General features: G+C 45.8%; 1 protein-coding gene across 1 annotated transcript in view; it reads left to right on the forward strand.

The window, feature by feature from the left end:
* The window catches only part of tmtc2b (transmembrane O-mannosyltransferase targeting cadherins 2b), an 85,159-nt gene that overhangs the window by 23,234 nt on the left and 43,430 nt on the right, over positions 1-18,495 (forward strand). The window contains exon 2 of the mRNA XM_031870077.1: positions 14,365-14,941. Within this exon, the coding sequence (XP_031725937.1) occupies positions 14,365-14,941 (577 nt within the window). The remainder of the gene's footprint in view (positions 1-14,364; positions 14,942-18,495) is intronic.

Genomic DNA, 18,495 nt, shown 5'->3' on the forward strand with positions numbered 1-18,495 from the left:
ATGCAAAGTGTCTGCAACACAAGCCCCTGACATCAGCTTGATCTTGGAAAGCAAAAAAAAAAAAATCAGGAACATTTAATTAAATTTTTTTTATTCAATAATCATCCAAAACTGCATTTTTTCTATTTAATGCTTTCTGTGCAGAGCAAAGAAAGAAAGCGCTGCATTTCCAATCTGAGGGCCTTTTGTTTTCTTTATTTGGGAGACTTGAGAAGGAACACTGGGCTTGTAAGGGGCCACCTGCGATAACAAATTACTCCCCCAGTGCCTGAGGGTTGTGCCTGAAATATAGCTGGAGGTGTCGCGAGATGAAAAATACGACTTTGTGAAGGGCTTCCCAGCCAGTCGCATTCAGTAGCACATACCAGAAATGACAGTTTGGTACCTGGACAAATGCTTGGAGAGCAACTTTTTCACCTCCGAATGGTATTTCTGGCCCGGCTCAACTCCAAACATCTTTGATCTCCTCCCCTTCGGTTTATATCTGGACGTCGTGTCTTTATCTGCCGGCGAGGTGGGAGTGGAGTGACGGTGAGTGGAGAAGGCTGAACGAGGATGAACTTATCACCTTCTCTTCGGGTGAAGGATTTCACCATAGCTGGCTCTGTTTCACGTGTTTAAATGTTCCTGTCTTGATGGTGTGATACGGCGTATATCTCAGGATAATTCAGTCCGGGGAGAAATAAGCCAAGGGATTTTCTGCAGTGAAGGTTTGCACGCCGGAGTGGCTGGAAGCAGATAGAATAAAAGCTTCTTGGCAGTGATCGCGTTATGGTTCCACCTCAGACTTTCCTAGACGTTCGGAAATTAGCCTTTATGTTTGCACATTCTGTAAAACGATTGTTTCCTTCGCCACATTTGGCCCGGCGATGAAAAGAGCGTGTGATATTCTTTGTTGGCCGATATTTATCTTAGAAGGAAGAGCTTTGATTGTTGCGCCACAGGAAGAACATGTGGTTGTTGGTCTTTGTGTTGCACAGCGCCGGACTGGGTTTGACTCATTTCCAGACTCGATCCCAGATGCTGGACCTGGGTGGTCACACCCATCGCGATGTTGCACAATGTCTGTTTGCTGCCTCTTGTTTGCTAACCAACCGTTGTCTCTGCGTGTCCAGGGGTCTTGGAAAAATCAGCCCCGCCCATCAGAGGCATTTCACTGGTTGACCAAACCCTTTAACAGGCAAAGCCACTCAACTGTCATAGATGTTTCCTTTACAGATGTTCTGATGATAGTCTCATCAGCTCTCACCACCTCCGTGTTCACAATGTGAGCCAGATGGGGTTGCTCTCTTCTGAGGGTGGAGCTGGTCCGGCAGCATGGATGTGGGGACACCCTGTGTTATCATACTGGCCAGAATATAAAACGATTTTTGATTATAAGACATCCCTGCTTTTCCAACTCATATTTTTGACGTTTAGACTCCTCTTGGAAGTTTCCCTGAGATATTGTAAAACACTGTTTAAATACCTCCTTTAAGCAGAACCTAAATCTGTATGTGTAGGTGTGTCCTTGTCTGTAAGACGAACTATAAACAGACTTGAAGAAACTAACTAGCAACAGTGCGTAAACGTCCTCAAATATAATATGAACCCACCTTTTTAAAACAAGGAGAGCATGAAAATCTGTTTGCTGCTAATGGCCGATGTCCTTGAAAGGTTCCGACGTGGCGACTTTTCTCAGCCTGCCAGGCTTCTCGCGCAAGCTTCAGTTTGGCTTCTCTCTCGGCTCTCTGTAAGCAATAAATGGCCCTCTGGTGACTTGTTGATCTTGTTACTCACAGTGTGATCGCATGGTTAGACTGACTTGTTCATTTTATCACTTAAAAGCTACCATGGGATCAGCCTGGATTCCTCCCCCACCCCTAAAGAAATCTTGCTTTGACAGCTGCGTAACATTAACTATCATATTTCACAACAGTGAGACACGCCACTCTGTCCGGGAGCGAAAAGCATATTCTGTGTTGCAGCTCATTCAACCTTATCTGAGCTGATTTCTAAACATGGCCCGTTGCGTGGAAACAAGAGGCACTGTTCAGCTTCTCGAGCACATGGCGGCCGCTCCCAGGCATCCATCACAGGCTGTAACGAGCTGCAGAGTGCCGTGTGAAACGTGCGTGTTTATGTGCCGTACGTGCTTGGTGCTGACGGATATGCAGTGACAGTTGTGAGATATGGCCTGCTGGATATCCAGGACGGGGATCGTGGTGTCTGATGAGTGGCATCTCTCTGAACCCTCCTCCTTCTCATCTGCTGTTAGCAACGGATAATGCAGCTCTACAGCCTCTTGTGTAAGGGACCTGGTTCCCGAAGACGGGGGCGGAAGGAGTACAGGGAATGACGTAAGTGTCCTCCCGTTCTCCCTTCCTTCCCCCCCCCGATCTCTGATCCCGAGCTCTCGGGAGGTCAGCGGAAGCAGAGCCACTGACCCTAATTCCTTAAGGAAAGGTATCCTGAGAAAAGTCGCCGCCTGCTCCCCCGCTCCCTTTTGGCGGCTGACCTGCAAAAGGCGGCTGACGCAGAAGGAGGCTGCATGTTTGTAGAGGCTTCAGACAAGGCCCTGGAGGGCCTGAACTGCCTCCCTGGCTTTTTTTTGATCTGATGAAGGACACGGCTCCATCTGTTTCCTGCTCCCAAGGGCTGCGGCTGCGGCATTCGCATCGGATGAAGACAAATGAACAAACGGGAAGGATGAGTCACAGCTTTTTTCCCCGTGTTATGACAAGGACTTCTGCTTGAGTGCCTGAGCCTGGAAATATTGCCATGTTTGTTAAATGACTGCGATGCTGGTCAGGGATCAGGTGTCATGATAAGCAGATGAGCACAAACAGTAGACGGTTCCGCTGACAACGTTTCGGTCTCTAGCTGTTTACCAATTCAACATCGGCACGTTTACTCGGCAAGCTTCCATTGTTCGCTCCGTCAATAAACAAGCCAACTCAAGATGTAGGACATAAATGCTCGTTGTGCTCTCCACGGGAAGCCAGTGTCTCCCCTTCATCCACCACCACACTCAAACCCACCAGTCTCCTTTCTCTGTGCTCTGTCCTCTTGTCTGTCTTCCTCCAGCACCTGTCAGCTCCATTGTCCTCCCCTGAAGACGAGTAAACCCATCCAGGCATGCTCCTGCGACCTTTTTCAATGGCTCTCTCCCAACGGGGCCGGCGCCTTTTGTTCTTGGAGCCCTTTTTTACCAGGTTTTGGGGGCCATCAGCGAGGGGGCATCCGTCTTCCCATTGAGGGAGGCGTGGTGCTTGCTGGTTGCGACAATGGACCACACATGGTCGTGCTCCAGCGGCTCACCAAGACCCACGGCCTCGGTGCGTGGGCACAGGCCCCCGGCTCCGCATCCTCTCCCTCCAGCCGGCCCATAAAGCACTCTTCTTCTCAGCCTTTTGTCAGGGCCCTTTTCACTTAGCCTGAGCTCTGCCTTTGTCCTCCTATCTGGGGGCCCAGTGCCTCAGCATCCACTCCCTCAGCTCTGTTCACTCCACCTACAATATGCCACCAACAAGTATTCCAGAAATGCAATGAATGCAAGTCTTTCTGTCAATGTGAAAGTAAAGACCGAGAAATGGTCTTTTTTGATTTCATGTTGCTCAGGAGGATTCGCTGATGATTTGGGCAGTTTATTGAGCTGATGATGTAGATAAATTCATTGGGGGGGGGATCCTTGCATTCTTTCCCTATTGTTAGAAAAAATAAAATGAGATTCTTGCTTTTAATAAATTAACATTTTTACTATATGAGGTGTTTACGTGGTACAGTGTTATTAGTGAATTAAAGCCTCATGTATGGTTTTAATGGCAGTGAAGTCAGCAATACAGAGCAGACCTCAGTCCCAGGAGTCCCCAACGGTTGAGTTACCTCCATCGCAGACCACATGAATCCCAGAAAGGGCTATTTTGATCAGACCTGTAGACATATTTATCATACTTGACCGAATTACAGAGCCAAAAAAACAGGCGTCAGAAGTCTGGATAGCACACTAAATACGTAATATATGTCCCTCTGTCTCCACGTCCACCAACGGGTCTGACTTTGCATCAATAAATCTTTATATGCGAGGCTTATTAAGTTTCCTTTTTATCTGTAGAGTGGAGCTTTTTGATGTTTGACACACATGTCAGTGAGGTTTCTTTCTTCTCCCTTTCATTATATTGGAGGCCTCGCTAATTTAGAAAACTTCTGTCAAGGCCCGTGGTGATGGTACCACCCTGACACTTTATTAACATGGGGCATGTCGGATGGTAATGATGCAAATTTAATGAAATCCCCATCCTTCTTTGACTCGGATTTCATAGTAACTATTTTAAACTATAAAAGGGATGTCATTTTATATACCTCATGGATTCATTCGGCTCTGGTTTACCAGACGGATGGCATTGATTTGTTGGTGCTGCTATGCTGCGTTCACAGACCTGCAAGGCCGATGCGTAACGTTCAGTTGTTAATGCCGGTCCGCTCAAGTAATAAGTCCTCTGCACCACATGGTCCTTTGTTGTTTTGCTGCTAACCAGGAATACAGTATGGGGAAACATCAAAGGGAAACCGCTACCTCTTGGGTAGCATTACCAGAGGCCTTGAATTATAATTTTTTCCCCCTGTTTCACTCATTCAGGTCAGCATACTGCCTGTAGTATTTAAAATAGTTATTTCAGTCCAAGTTTTTGCGGTATCGCTGGGTTGAAAAGTTTCCATCTGTAGAGCCGGCTTGGATTCTTTTCATGATATCTATCTGACCCGTGTAAAATTTTTAACCGTCTTTACTGAGCGTCATTTTATTGCCACTAAATCTCTGTAACATCAGATCTCAGCCGTGCCAAACTTTTACAACCCCTCATCAAAAAAATACGAGCTCGAAAACATTGAGGCCCAGTGTGCTGCCCATGCTTCCACATTCGTAGCAGGAATTTTAAACAATGTTTTTGCTACTCACAGCACCGGCTAAATTTGAAATGTCAACGTGCGCACAGTTATCACCACCTGGGACTGTTTCTCACCTTCAACACCAGCCTCTCAGGGAAATATTGAAATTGAGCTGCTCTCCCTGTGGAGTCACATGACCGTGATCATTTGGGCCGGCCAGTTAGGAACGAGAAAACAAGCAGCTGTCTGGTTAACAACCAGGACTGCCCTCAGGACCCAGAAACTATGGATTTGCCGCTGTTGTGTGATACCTGCTCTCAGACGAGGAGACTCGACCAAACACATCGATCGCCGCCCACTTTATCCAATTGATTCTGTTCACCTCATCCCACAGTAATTCAAAGCTGATGCTACAGCCTCATCAACATATATACAGTTCATCTGAATGTTGTTATTATTTGATTTCTTGCATTGTGTATATTGTACAATGTGGCAAATCCAATAGTGCTGACTGTTGCAGTACATGTTGTGTCTTAGTTCGGAATTCAATTCAGCTCCACAATGGGAACTGAAGGAAATTGCCTCCGTCTCTGAGTCAATAACAGTCAGAGATTAGCTCGGGGGAAGTCTTTTGTGGTGCAGTGACGGGGATGACAATACAATAGAGAGACGACACGAAGACGCAGGAGGAAACATAACTTAATACAGCAGGTTTTCCATTTGTGTCCATTTCAGGGCACAAAGACTTATTGGATGCAATACGAGCTGAGTAAAATGTCTGATTTGTACGCAATTGTTTCAGATTGGTGGTGTAATTTTTCCTTCCCTTTGTCATCAGTTGACTTTGCTGAATACTTGAATATTCTGTTCATACCGTATATGTTACAGCTGGGTTGAACAGTTTTGCACTCGTCTGAAATGGAGAGCAAAGAGTTTGCGTGACGTAAAAGAGCGGCTGTGTGTGAAGATATCGAGCACTTAAAAAGCTTTCTGGTAATTATTCGAACAGATGGAATCAACTTCTGTGTTTACATGTGTTGATTTATGTATTTCAGAGATTCTACACTTTCTAAATGGAAAACTAGGCGAGCAAATCCAGAGTCTGTGAAGAGCACTGGTTTACGGAGGAGGTGCGGTTTTGTGTGATTTGGCGGCCATAAACTTTCACATGCGTAAATGAGCTCCTTTGCAAAAATATAAATTGACACCATGTGGAAGACGAGGCATTTAAAAACATGTAAGAGGCTATTTGGTTTCCTCTTGGACATGTTTATAGGTTTACAAGTCAGTGTCTCATGCAAGGATATTTAAGGTTCTTTCACTTTAATAGTGGGCTCACTGTTACTCTCCTTTTTTTGGTTCATCTGTTCAAAGTTCAACTTTTTCAGTTGCACATTTAAACACTGGTTTTAAACAGGGTTATTCTAAAGTAAAGATGATCTTTCATCTCATTTCGTAACATATAAGCATCAACCCCCTAAAGCCTTGTTTTCCGGTTCCAGTTTAAGCTAAAATAAATGCCTGATTAGCATCGCGCCTTAGCTTGATTTCCTCCCTGTGTACCAGCTCACATTGGCCTTGACTATCTGAGATCAAGCAAAAGGTAATGAGGCAGCAATATCGGCTGTCGGAGGTGCATCAGTCCAGTCTGTCACGGAAAAACCTCGCTGATCCCAGAGGGAGCACCGACCCCCCCCCCCCCCACCCTTCCCATCCTTCCACTGTCGACCACCACACACCCACGTGGCTGTCGATGGGGGCCCTCGATCTCTGTGTGAGCAGACTACATGTGCCTTCAATTAGGGCCTGGAACTGGAGCCCAAATGGGAGAACGAAGAAAAAAAGCCGTGTGAGAACACTGGCCTGTTGTGATAGCATCTAATGAGATCACTCAGAGCTGCATCCTTGAACGCTGCCATTCATTAATGTAATGATTCTTTGTGTATGCGCGCGTGTCCCAATTCATCCAAGGGAGCTTTCATGCTGTGTTGTGGTTGCTGCCTTGTGGTGAGCAGAGAGAAGCAACAATGAGCCTGCATTAGAGGTTTATAAGTAGCTAATGGCAGGAGGATCTGAGCAAAGTAATCAATTGATCTCTTTCTCCTGGTCTCCATCTGCCTCTCTCCTGTGCCGTTAGTGCCTGTAGCTCTCATACTTGTTTGTTTGATTGATTGCACAGGGCTTTCTAGAAAATAGCCTCTAATCGCACCGCCTGCAGGAAGACCAGCTCCCGGAGTCCTCCTGCACTCCGGCAGCATCTTCATATTTAAACAGAAGAGCCTCCAAAGCTGTGAGGAGAACTGGGACGACACACAGCTGTTTCAAATGCTGCAGATATAAGATGGTCGGGCCACTAAAGATGTCCTCTCCTTTCTGCACCACTGGTATTCTCAAATGCTCTTCCTGCACTTAAGCCCCCCCATGCAATAAACATCAGTGAGCGGAGGCCTCTGCGTTGACTTGCCATGATTCAGGCTCATCCTTCAGGGCTGCTGTGCCTCGTAAAGCCCCTCCATGCAGAAAGGTTTGGGAAGAAGGACGGCAAAATGTTGGCCGGGCGATCCTGTTCGCTCATTCGTTGAGCTCTGGCTTGCGAAAAAGATGTTTCCATCCCACTCTGCTGGTCCTCTCTATCTGGCTAGGGTCTCGCTGAAGCGCTCCGTGGGTCAACATCTTCCGAGCCCAAATCCGAACACTTAAACGGCCCAGTGGTTGGCCAGGCCGGATGGGTCTTGCGTGCTACATGGCCATAAGCCCAGGATGGGTGGCCTCCCCCTGCATTGATCTCCGACTCCATGTGGAAGAGAAGCACTCTAAACAGGAGAGGAGGAACAAATCAAACACTTTTATTACCACATGGCTGAAAAGGTCAGAGCGTGACAAAAGCCCTCCTGTTGTGAGGAGGAGTGCTGTGGAGTGGCCCCCTCCGAGCAGAGCCTGGGTGACCGCCGCGGCATTAGCCATGGGTCAGGCTGCGGGGAAACACGGGAGGTACAACTAGCTGGAGAACAAAGACCTTGTTCTTCATTCTTGTTGAGCTGTGACGCTCATTTAATAAGAACCTGTGCGGTTACATTTTCCACTTAAGTGTTTAAGCGGATAAAAAGACACTGAGAAATGAAATCAATCAATTTGGTGACCATTATTTGACCATTTTGAAAAATTCAACAAATAGTAAACAGTTAAGAATATTTAAGTTTGTAAGAAATGTAGTGCTATGTTATTGTAATAAAGCGTTCTCAAGCGATTACTTTTCATCCTTATTTAATAGCATTTTTAGCTTTTATTAGGAATTATCAAAAGGGGATACATACAGTGCCTACATCAGTCTGTGTGTCGGATGTTTCCCCTCTTTTAGTTCAGACTGAGATATCTCAAAAAACGTTTGGATTAATTGCTTCGAAAGCATACAGGCGCGTACTGCGTGCATCATTATGTGCAAGTGCAGGGGTTCCATTTAAATTTCACCTAACTCTTGTGATAAACATTTGATGAAAAGTTCTGAACTCTGACTGCTCACCACACTTTCCCAACGAGGCAGCCTGTTGAAGATAGAAGTATAGTGACGGATACAAAGACAGAAGAGAAGAGAAGAGAAGAGAAGAGTTAGTGTGTGTGTGTGTGTGTGTGTGTGTGTGTGTGTGTGTGTGTGTGTGCGTGTGTGCGAGAGGCCTACAGGAGTGACCAGCAGCCCTGCACATGCTGACAGATTTACTGGATACAATAATCGGAGTGTATCACCCTGCTGTGCGGTGCACATGCAGCTCCTGTAATTGGCTCTTACACCTGGAATGGCCCATAAACATCAGATAACTTTACACTTCGACATTTAGGTGATTTGCTCACAACACTCCTGGTTTGGACAGTGATCAACAGGCTTTTCTCAAAGTTTGCTTTAACATGGGGAGCCGCAATAACATTGTTGATATATAGTTTGGGATTTTTGTATCCTTGTTATTTCAGTGTTGGTGAGTTGTTTTGATGTCTGGTTGGTCAGGAAGTAATGGAAACAGACTTCCAGACAGCTCCATCAAAGAGAGCAGTGGCCCGAAGGCCTTTTTGCTGGACATCAGAGGTTTGAGCAGGACTCATTCGTGCCCCTGGCAACTTTACACCATGCGATTCAATGCCGGGCTGCCAGGATTCCTGCTCTGCCAGCCCGGGGGTTGGCTGGATAGAAGTGTGGCTCGCTGGTTGGTTGGTTCGCTGGCTGGCTGGTTAGCTCTCGGGGATCAGCATTCAGGTCGTGCCCTACTGTGCCCATCCCGCGCAGCACAAAAGGCTGATCAGGGATGCTAGACAGCAGGCACGGGCATTCACCGAGCTAGTGCACACCGCGGTGCTGGACGGGCCTGCCCCGCTCCAGACTCCGAGTCTCAGTGTCGCAGTGTTTGCTTGTCTACTGTGTCTTGAAATGGAGCGAGTGTGTATGACTGTGCCAGTGGAGCAATACAAATACCCTCCCAGAGGGGAAGACTTATTCCACTTAGTTAGGGAACGCTGCTGGATGAATTGGACACGGTGTTGCATGTTGCACTCTGAACGAAACACTTTGATCCTTTTTTTTACTCTTTCGGGTCTTTAGTGAGATCCCTTGTTGTGCATTTTATGTGGCAGCAGGTTTGCAATATGGTAATGAATGTTACAAAAACAGACACTTAACACTTTTACAAAAAAAGCATTTTTTTTGTTAGGAAGTGTTTTTATCTTGATTGAATGGAGTTACAACCTGAAAAAAAGGTGCACGCATACACAATTTGGCTTGTTTAACAAAGTGTATTTTCCTTTTGTAAAAGTCGGCAGAATGCAGGAAACAAAGTCTCTGAAATTACTTCTTTTTTTTTTTTTTTTCAGAGATCCTCCTTTGTTTTCGAAATGTTTGAGGTCTCAAGACTACCAGTTACGCCTGATCACGTTACACCACATCATACTGTATAAAGATCCTAATTTAAAAGAAGCAGGTAGAGGAAAACCTGCTACTGTGCACACACAAAGGATCTGTATACAATGCAGCAATGACAAAAAGATTTTGAGGAATATTGAAGGGAAGAATTGTTCCATTAGGAGAACACAGAGTAAATTCAGTGTAGATCCACAATTAATTAATGACCTTTATCCTGATTGTCCATCGCAATGAGCTCATACGTCTTTACTCTGCTGCCTTTCATCAATTACAATGATGGAGGGGAGGCGTCACACAGCCAGGGATAATATTGTAACAGCCTCCGCTTCATTTGCTCGAAGGAAAGGTGAAGAGGACAGCTTGGTTTGTTTTCCTTGTACTGTAAATGAATATAATATTGGTTAGTTTGACAGGAAAAAAAGTACAACTGTTATATTTCTCACTCAGACATTTGCAGAACAGGTTATATTAAGGTCAGTAAATTAAGATGTAATAGCATGAGATATTTCCTCTGCCTAACAAATTCAAATTGTAAAAAAAAATATGCTCTTCGACGTTTCCTTGAGGCCGTTTCCTTTTATTAATAGCTTTTATTATAGGCTTACTAATCACATGTCAAAAGGAGGAAAGCAGCAATTCATTCTTGACAATAGGGATTTTACGGCGGCCTCAGTGGTGGTGTGTTGGCTACAGTGAGCGACCCCACCACTTTCTCTCTTTGTCCTCTCTAGCCTCCCTCATCTTTCATTCACTGCTTCCACTCTTGTTCAAGCTAGGATGTCAAAACATTCAGGGACACTGTGCTACTGGAGTTATTAATCACATTTTAGCCGAAAAATGCAGAAACGGATAGTTTTGAACACAAGCCGAAAAATAATTTGGACTTTTTCTCCATGTTGAATGGGACCCAGGTGCTTTTTTTTCCTCCCTGCCTGAGCTAGTCTTAAAATGTTAATGCTTGATTACATTTTATCTTACTTGGCGTCCATTGCCGTTGGCTGGTGGGGACTCATCCATCTCCCCCAGCTTTAGCAGGCTATTAGTAACAATGCCCCAAAATAGTCATGTTTCACTTTCTCTCATTTGACAAATTGTCAACCCATCATTGTGCATTTCATCTTCATCACCCTCTGCATTAATCATTTGAAAATGAGCTTATTGAGAGTTGGGTTGAACACAAGTAATCACAGCAGAATTATTTATCTTTCATTTCCTGAAAAGACAATACTTTGTTAAATGAGCTGTTACAATTTTGTTAAGACGTTATTTTAACCATATTTGCTTAGTTGTGAAACTTTTCAGTAAAGAAAACCGATTGAATAAATGTTCTTAGGCAAAGGAAAAAAACTGTTTTTCCTTTATTAGGTACCATATAATTGCGGTGGAGGTATGCCATTAATGGTCGGCTAGCATGCCCATGGGAATAGACATTAGACAAAAGAGCTTGCCGGAAACACTGAGCGGACTACCCCGGTGTCTCTGTGGGCAGTCTAAAAATACTACTGTGCCTCTTTCAGATATTGAAGCCGGGCAGTGACACATAGTTGGCAGACCTTCGATCACTTTCTCCCAAACTCCCACCAGAGTTGATTTTCTTTTCATACGCTGTCACAAATGGAAATCTTCATATGGCGTGTGTGTGTTTTAAAGGGCTGACTTTCTCCTCAGCGTTTCAATATCCATAACAAGTTCGTCTGGTACCACTGTGTGATTTGCGGATAGACGCCCCCAGGATATGCATTCTTTGTTGAGAATAGTTTGCCTATTCTTTTGGAAGGATTTACGAAATGTGTTATTCTGCTCATGGGTCCATTTCACTCACAGCCTCGTCTCAAATTCATGGAGTAGTAGTATAGGGGAGAATCCTGAAGACAATGTCCTCTGTTTTCAATCTCCGTTCTAATATCCCGTCTCATCTCCTGCGTGTGTGTGCACCCACCGCATGGACGCCGATCAATCTCCAATTTTAGTTCGCCTCTTCTTTTCCGTGGGATCCTGTCGTCTTTGAGTTGCTCTCCACCCTGCTGGTGCGTTCACATTATACATGAAACTGTTCCACGAGGTGAAGAGGTTAGCTCGCTCACGTGATTATTCCTCATCTTAGGAGATAAGGAGGTAGCAGGGAGCATTTTTCATGGAAATGCTTTTGAACTCCGCAAAAAGGGTTCAAGGTACGCCCACTCAGGAAATTGTTTTACTCTGGCTTTATGATTACACGGTCGACGGCTGTGGGTGAGCAATTGTCCCTCATTAGAGGCTCATTTATGCAAATACTGAATTTCATAGAGTATTAAAAGCAAGGCTTTTTTTTAAAGCAGTTTAAAAACAGTAGGAGGAATGGGAGGTTGTCAGTGTGCTTGCTTTCTGAAGAGGTGTTAGAGTAAAAGTGATCTGTTTTGTGAAGCTGTGAGGAGACTTAGTCAGGCCTTTGATAGGAGCAACAGACACCATGTTGCCTTTGTTTTCTCTGTACACATGTCTAGGGTCTCTGGGTTCACCACAGTTATTCCAATCAGTGGTATTGTCTACAGTGTAATGCATAGGCACAGAAGGCTAACTTAGCATTATGCTCCTTGCAATCGTGATTTTGGGCTATACAAAAATACATTGAATTTAATTGAATATTCCATACCTACATAAGTACTTAAGCCTTTACTTTAGTTTGTGATTCCACCCCTGCAGTTTCAGTCCACATTGTGACAGATTGAGATCCAGACGAGTTGTGGAGGAATAGAGGCCGGCAGCAAGAGGTAGATGTTTTTCAGGGGCTCCTCTCTTGTTAGCGGCCACACGATTCCCCTCGCTCCCCAGGGAGTCGGCGTACGGGCGCGCGGTCGGGGGAGGAATGTGCTCCCGGGCTGGAAAAGGTTTGCAGTGCACAGAGAGGTCCTCCTCGCCTCCGGCTCTGCTGAGAAATGGGCCCGGCCCGAGCCGCAGAAACTCAATCCACCTCTCCTGGCCCCTTAGCTGGGTCCGATGACAGTGATCGAGACCTGCAGTGGATTAATGATTTGCCATAGATTGGGGAAGACTGCCCACGACTCGTTGGACTACGACGCAAATGTGTTAATTCAGTTGTGGTTGTTTCCCATTCAACCGCTCTGAGCAGTTGTCGCAGAGCGATTAAGAGGTTGCACTTGTCTCCAAAATGGCTTTTGAGATGTAATTGAACCATAATGCTTCTTATGTGAGCATCTTGTAGCGCAATGAAGATCTCACTTGACAAATGGGCCAGAGAAAACAAACCGGCATATCTGAGTCATGAAGTGGAGTTGGGCTCTTAATAAGCCTGGCTGGTGGAGAGCTGGAGCCTCCGTCAGTCTGACCAGAGACCCTGTAGAGAAACCAAATCATCTGTGTGCTGACAGCCAAGGCATTTCTATTATATCCCAGCTGATTATTTCTATGCCTCTTCCAACATCCCGAGGCCAGGTAGTATTTATTTCCCTTAGCTGCTTTTTAAGTTTTGTCTTTTTTCATTTTCCTCACATTTACGTTATTTTATACACGGATACAAATACTGATTGTCCTTCTTGTCTGTGACTCCCTCCCACCTTTTCTGCACCCGTCTCTCTTTGCCGTGAGGACACATTACAATCTGGCGCACTTGGCTTCTTATCACGTGTCATGTCCTTTTAATTACACCTCTGCGCTGCTATAGCCAATGACCTTGTCTCTGCAGGGGCTCATTCTGTTGCCCTCAAATCATCCCCCATGATCATGCCCCCCCCCCCGGTTTAACGGCCTGACGCCTCAGATCGTGGCGGAAAAGACGGGAATAACATTTAGGGACTCCTGTAGGGAGAAACGTGCCTTCTCTTTTGCCCCTTCCTTGACCCCTGTTGTCCGTCCCCCTCAGCCACTGACACGCACAGCTTGTGGCTGATGTAGCTGCATTAGGTTAGGTCACACAGGTTCATCCCTGACAGAGAGGAGGTCAAACTAGACCCTTACTTAGTGGCCATGCCTGCCAAGAAAGCCTGGTAGTACACATGTTTAAAATGTTTTCAACCACGAACGTAGAGCTCTGTTTTGCACCACTGCTGCTTCGTCCCCAGACAGACTCTGAGCTGCCATGTCGATTGTCACCACAGGTCACCTTCTCTCCAAGCTGCATTTTGCCAACATGGCGTTCCCCTTATTGCGTGTCAGTTTTTGTTTGGGGCTCAGGGTGTGGTGCTCTTGCTTAAGCCCCACAGATTCCGCAGCTGTAAGAGCTGTAACAGCCGCGGAGGCAAAGCTGCCCAGAGCTTGAAGCTCGCCTCTGATTTTCTGTTAGTCAACGCCACATGACCACACTCTGGGAGTAAAGCTGTGAGCAAATGCAAAGTTTCATTTCGCAGAAAATTGTATTTTGTGCTTAGTCCGCACTGGTGAAGAATAGCTATACATCCTCCTCGGGGAATCAGCAGTGCGTTGCCAGTGGAAATACTGTATACCATAAACACTGTATTCACACGTAGCATTTTATTGAATGTGGCAGGGCGGTGGTGGCCAGGCAGTGAAGCAGTGTGACAGTAATTGAATTGACATAAATTCAGCAAAGTATCCAAGATTCCTTTTCTAACCGTTTTCTTTTTTTATTCTCTTTCCAGCCGTGCAATCAAGACCAATCAGGATCTGCTTCCAGAGACCCCTTGGACAAATATCTTCTACGATGACTTTTGGGGTACCTTACTCACACACAGTGGCAGCCACAAGTCCTACAGGCCCCTCTGCACCCTCTCCTTCCGCCTCAACCATGCTGTGGGTGGGCTGGAGCCCTGGGGTTACCACCTGGTTAACGTGGCCCTCCACGGGGCCGTGACGGGCCTGTTTACCTCCCTGGCTCGCCTGCTGCTCGGAGGAGGCCTGTGGAGCCTGCTCGCTGGCCTGCTCTTCGCCTCTCACCCCATCCACACCGAGGCGGTGGCGGGCGTCGTGGGCCGGGCCGACGAAGGGGCCGCCCTGTTCTTCTTGCTGTCCCTGCTGTGCTACATGCGTCACTGCGAGCTGCGCGGCCACGCCGGGCCCTGGCGACTTGTGGCCTGGTTCCTGGGCAGCCTGGGCTGCGCTGCGTGCAGCATGCTGTGGAAGGAGCTCGGGGTGACCGTCCTGGCTGTGTCGGCGCTGTACGACGTCTGCGTTTTCCACAAGCTCAAGCTGCGACAGGTCATCATGCTCCTCTACAAGGTAAACAGTTTGCTCTCGCCCCCCCCGTGGTGCTGCTTTTTCCACTTCTATCATTTCCTGCAGCCGCTCCTCTGACTCGCAAGAATATGACAAACGGCATTGGAAAATTGTGTATATATAGGTGTGTGTGCGCCTGTGTGCGCACTATACAGTATGTGTTTGCTTTTCATCACAATATGATTTGAAAAACATTTGCAAGTGTATGCACAGCTGTCAGATTATTGTGTTTCACATCAAATGCAAGGAAACACATGTTGAGACAGGAAAGCGACCAGAACAGAGAGAACAAACAATAGGTAATAGGTCATCTGAGAGGAATCTCATTGATCATTATCATCATGAAAAATCATTATAGCAGTCGGTAGGAAGGAGTTCATTGCTTGAATTTAAAAACGCGTAATCTTAATCTATTCAGCCTCAGGACTAAATGCAAAACCCACATGTATATGTGTGTGTTTCTTTGCCTACATTTGCTCGTATATTCACATTACACACTGCAAAAGACAGCGAAAACCAGCTGAGATGGCAAAAAGTGATGGCCATTTTATATTTTCTTGTTGCTTTTGAAGCATTCAGCTATTAAGAAGCCTTTGTTTCCCCCAACAGCTCCTGTCACAAGTATTTACTGTTTGCTGTCTAGTCAATATGACATCCACACTCTCTACCCATCAAAACAAATTCAACAAGATGTGTGCACCAACGTGACAAAAGGGCTCCAGAGCAGCCAATGGCTATCCGGCACGCCCCAGCAAAGAACAACACTTTGAGAGATGTTGTGTGGCAAGGGGGTTGGGGGGTTGGAGGGGGGGGGGGGGGGGTCGGAGAGAATAGAGGCTAAAACCAAGAGGGACACACATGGAGAAGGAAACAAAGAGTAAATGGTTTAATTGAAGAGCAAATCCTGTCCGTCCCTTTCATTGCTCAGCATAGTGAGGAAATGAAGAGCGAGGTCTTCTCCACGCTGTCCTCTCTTGATTCAAGCCTCATCTGACTCCCTGTGTCCTCTGGAGCTAGGCCCATCCATTGCTGCAGGCAGACAGGCCTTTTAATGGCTTGTCAGGCAAGGCTAGACTAAAGAGGAAACAGGGCCAAAAGGGCCGAGGGAGATGATGCCTCATAGCTGACAGTTTTTCAACCTTTTGATTGAAATTCCACAAAGTTTGCTGATCCAAATGTTTTTTTTGGGGGGGGGGGGGAAACGGACTGGCAAGATAGTTATACTTCTGGCACGGGGCAAGCCGTACAGTTTCCTTTCATGGCTTGCCATCATGGTAAACTGAATTGGCAAGTTCAGTTTCAGTAAAATAAGTGAAGCAACTAGAAACTACATGAAAGCAAGATTCAAAAGTCTCAATGTTTCTTGAAGGAATGTTTTGCAGTTGCATGTGGAATGTTACTGGCAGGTTTGGTCAATAATAATAAGTAAAGTCTTTGTCCTAACTGTTTGTTCGATGACCGATTATAAGGCAGGAGCTGTGAGTATAGAGGGACAGACCGTTGACTGAGTAAACCGTTTAGATTCTTGTGAACTTGTAAGCTACGGCGAAAGATTTCGTCCCTCCAAAGTAATTTGTTAGATGAACAATATCAACGATTTAATTGTTAATGTGGATGCATTGCAAAAAAAAAAAAAAAGAAGTATGAAGGTGAACCTTCACAAAACCCCTGAATGTGTCAGTCTTACTTTAACAAAATGTTCAATTTAGCACAACATAGAAGGCTGCAGGTATGTTTCCAACACTGCAAACTGCAACCGTCCAATATCTATATTTGCACACTTAAATCTTAAAGAAAAAGGAAAAAGCCAATATCGTGTTCAACAAGTTTGAAGTGAAATTGGCCACACTCCCTGGTGTAATGACACATTCAAACTAACACACTAGATAGAGTCCAGGGAAAGAGGAAGAGGAGAACTCACAATGGGTTTCTGTACTTTGCAAAGACAAATATGGAACTGCATGGTTTGTCGGGCACTTTTGGAAACACTGCAAAACAGCTAACTGTTGTTGTCTCTGTGGAGAGAAGGCGGTAAAGCAGCTGGAAGAGAGACTGCCGTATATGGCACCATATTATACAATTGTCATTATCCTAGCGTGTCATTTACTCGCACCACAGACAACATAAAAGGCAGCACAAACTGTCATCATCACGTCAGTCATGTTTACTTGGGAGGTTTCTTGCTCTGTGATCATAGGTCCGTATGTATGAGTGGCGAGACCTTGATCTGTCATCGTCACGGTAAACAGTCCTCATCAGCAGCGTGCGCATTCGTCCCCCTTTTGTCCCCGTTGAGGGAGGCGGTCACTTTGACTGATGATAAGCAGAGGGAGTTATTCCTTCAGGGCGGTGTTGAGCCTTCGGCCGCCTGCATAAACAATTAGTTGTGTGCGGAGCTGATCACGGTGAAAATAAATGCAGTTCCCTCCCTTTAAGTTGGGATTTGAGATCCATCGGGTGCTGATAAACGTGGTCACCCGAACTGTCGTTTATGAATGGGAAAGCGGCATAAGAGGGAGACTCATGAAAGCCATGTCCAGCCTTTCCTTTGTTTGAGAACATAAAACCCATTGTTCAGCCGGACGAATGAGCCCGGCTTGTTGCATGACTTGACGGGCCACAGTGGGGGGCCCGGCGCTACGTTTTATCACCGAGCTCTCCACTCAGCCGCAGCCGTTTGACATTTAATGTTGGAAACGGTGAAATGGGGGCCTGCTTATCTGATCGTGGCGCAGAGTCAATTGCATTACAGTTTTATGTCTGCTGCAAATCTCCCGTTGTGCCATTACGGCTTCTGTGTGCGGGTTTGAAGGTTGTGTAGGGAGGTGAGAGTGGGAGCTTCACTGTAATTCCATGTCGGTTCATAACTCATTTTATCAAGACTTTTAAGTATATAGGCTCTCTGCATGCAAATCTGAGGGAAGAGGTAATGCATGGATATTATCTGGATTTATTGGTCATATGTTGCATAATGGATCTTGGAACAGGAGAAGCACTCGGTACAATTAATCATATGCAAAAATAAACCGAGGAAATAATAGCTTTTAAAGAGCAAAATCAAAGGTTACATGCTGTATTAGGTCAGAATATATTGCCACTGTGAATGGACTATAATTTGTTTGTGTACTGTGTGTGTGTCTCTCTACTTGCAGGCTTTTGTCTGTGTGATGCCGGCTCCAGAGCTGACATGGATCCAATTCTTCCATTCATCAAATTTAATAGTCTCCGGGTAATATAAAGTTCTGAAAAGGATTAGACAAATGCATGTCAACTTTAATTACACAATGCATTCAGCGTAACAGCTAATACAAGGTTAGGACTGCTTCTGCTCTTGTTCATGTTAGTGGTACAGGATCCGCTCTAGCTAGAACAATTAAAGTGCGGCGGCGAGAGGGAAACAATAGTGCCTGGACAGTAATTGAATAAGCACACGTTGGGTTTACGGGTGGCGCTGAAGTCGAAGCTCTTGGCATCCTCTGACATCTCTGGGGAAAGCTTTTATTAAGAGATCTGGTGCAACCTTTGCATGCACGAATAACCTTTCTAAGAAAAACATA

Source organism: Anarrhichthys ocellatus, unplaced genomic scaffold, assembly GCF_004355925.1.
Source record: "Anarrhichthys ocellatus isolate YVR2014 unplaced genomic scaffold, GSC_Weel_1.0 scaffold2, whole genome shotgun sequence".
Classification (NCBI taxonomy): Eukaryota; Metazoa; Chordata; class Actinopteri; order Perciformes; family Anarhichadidae; genus Anarrhichthys; species Anarrhichthys ocellatus.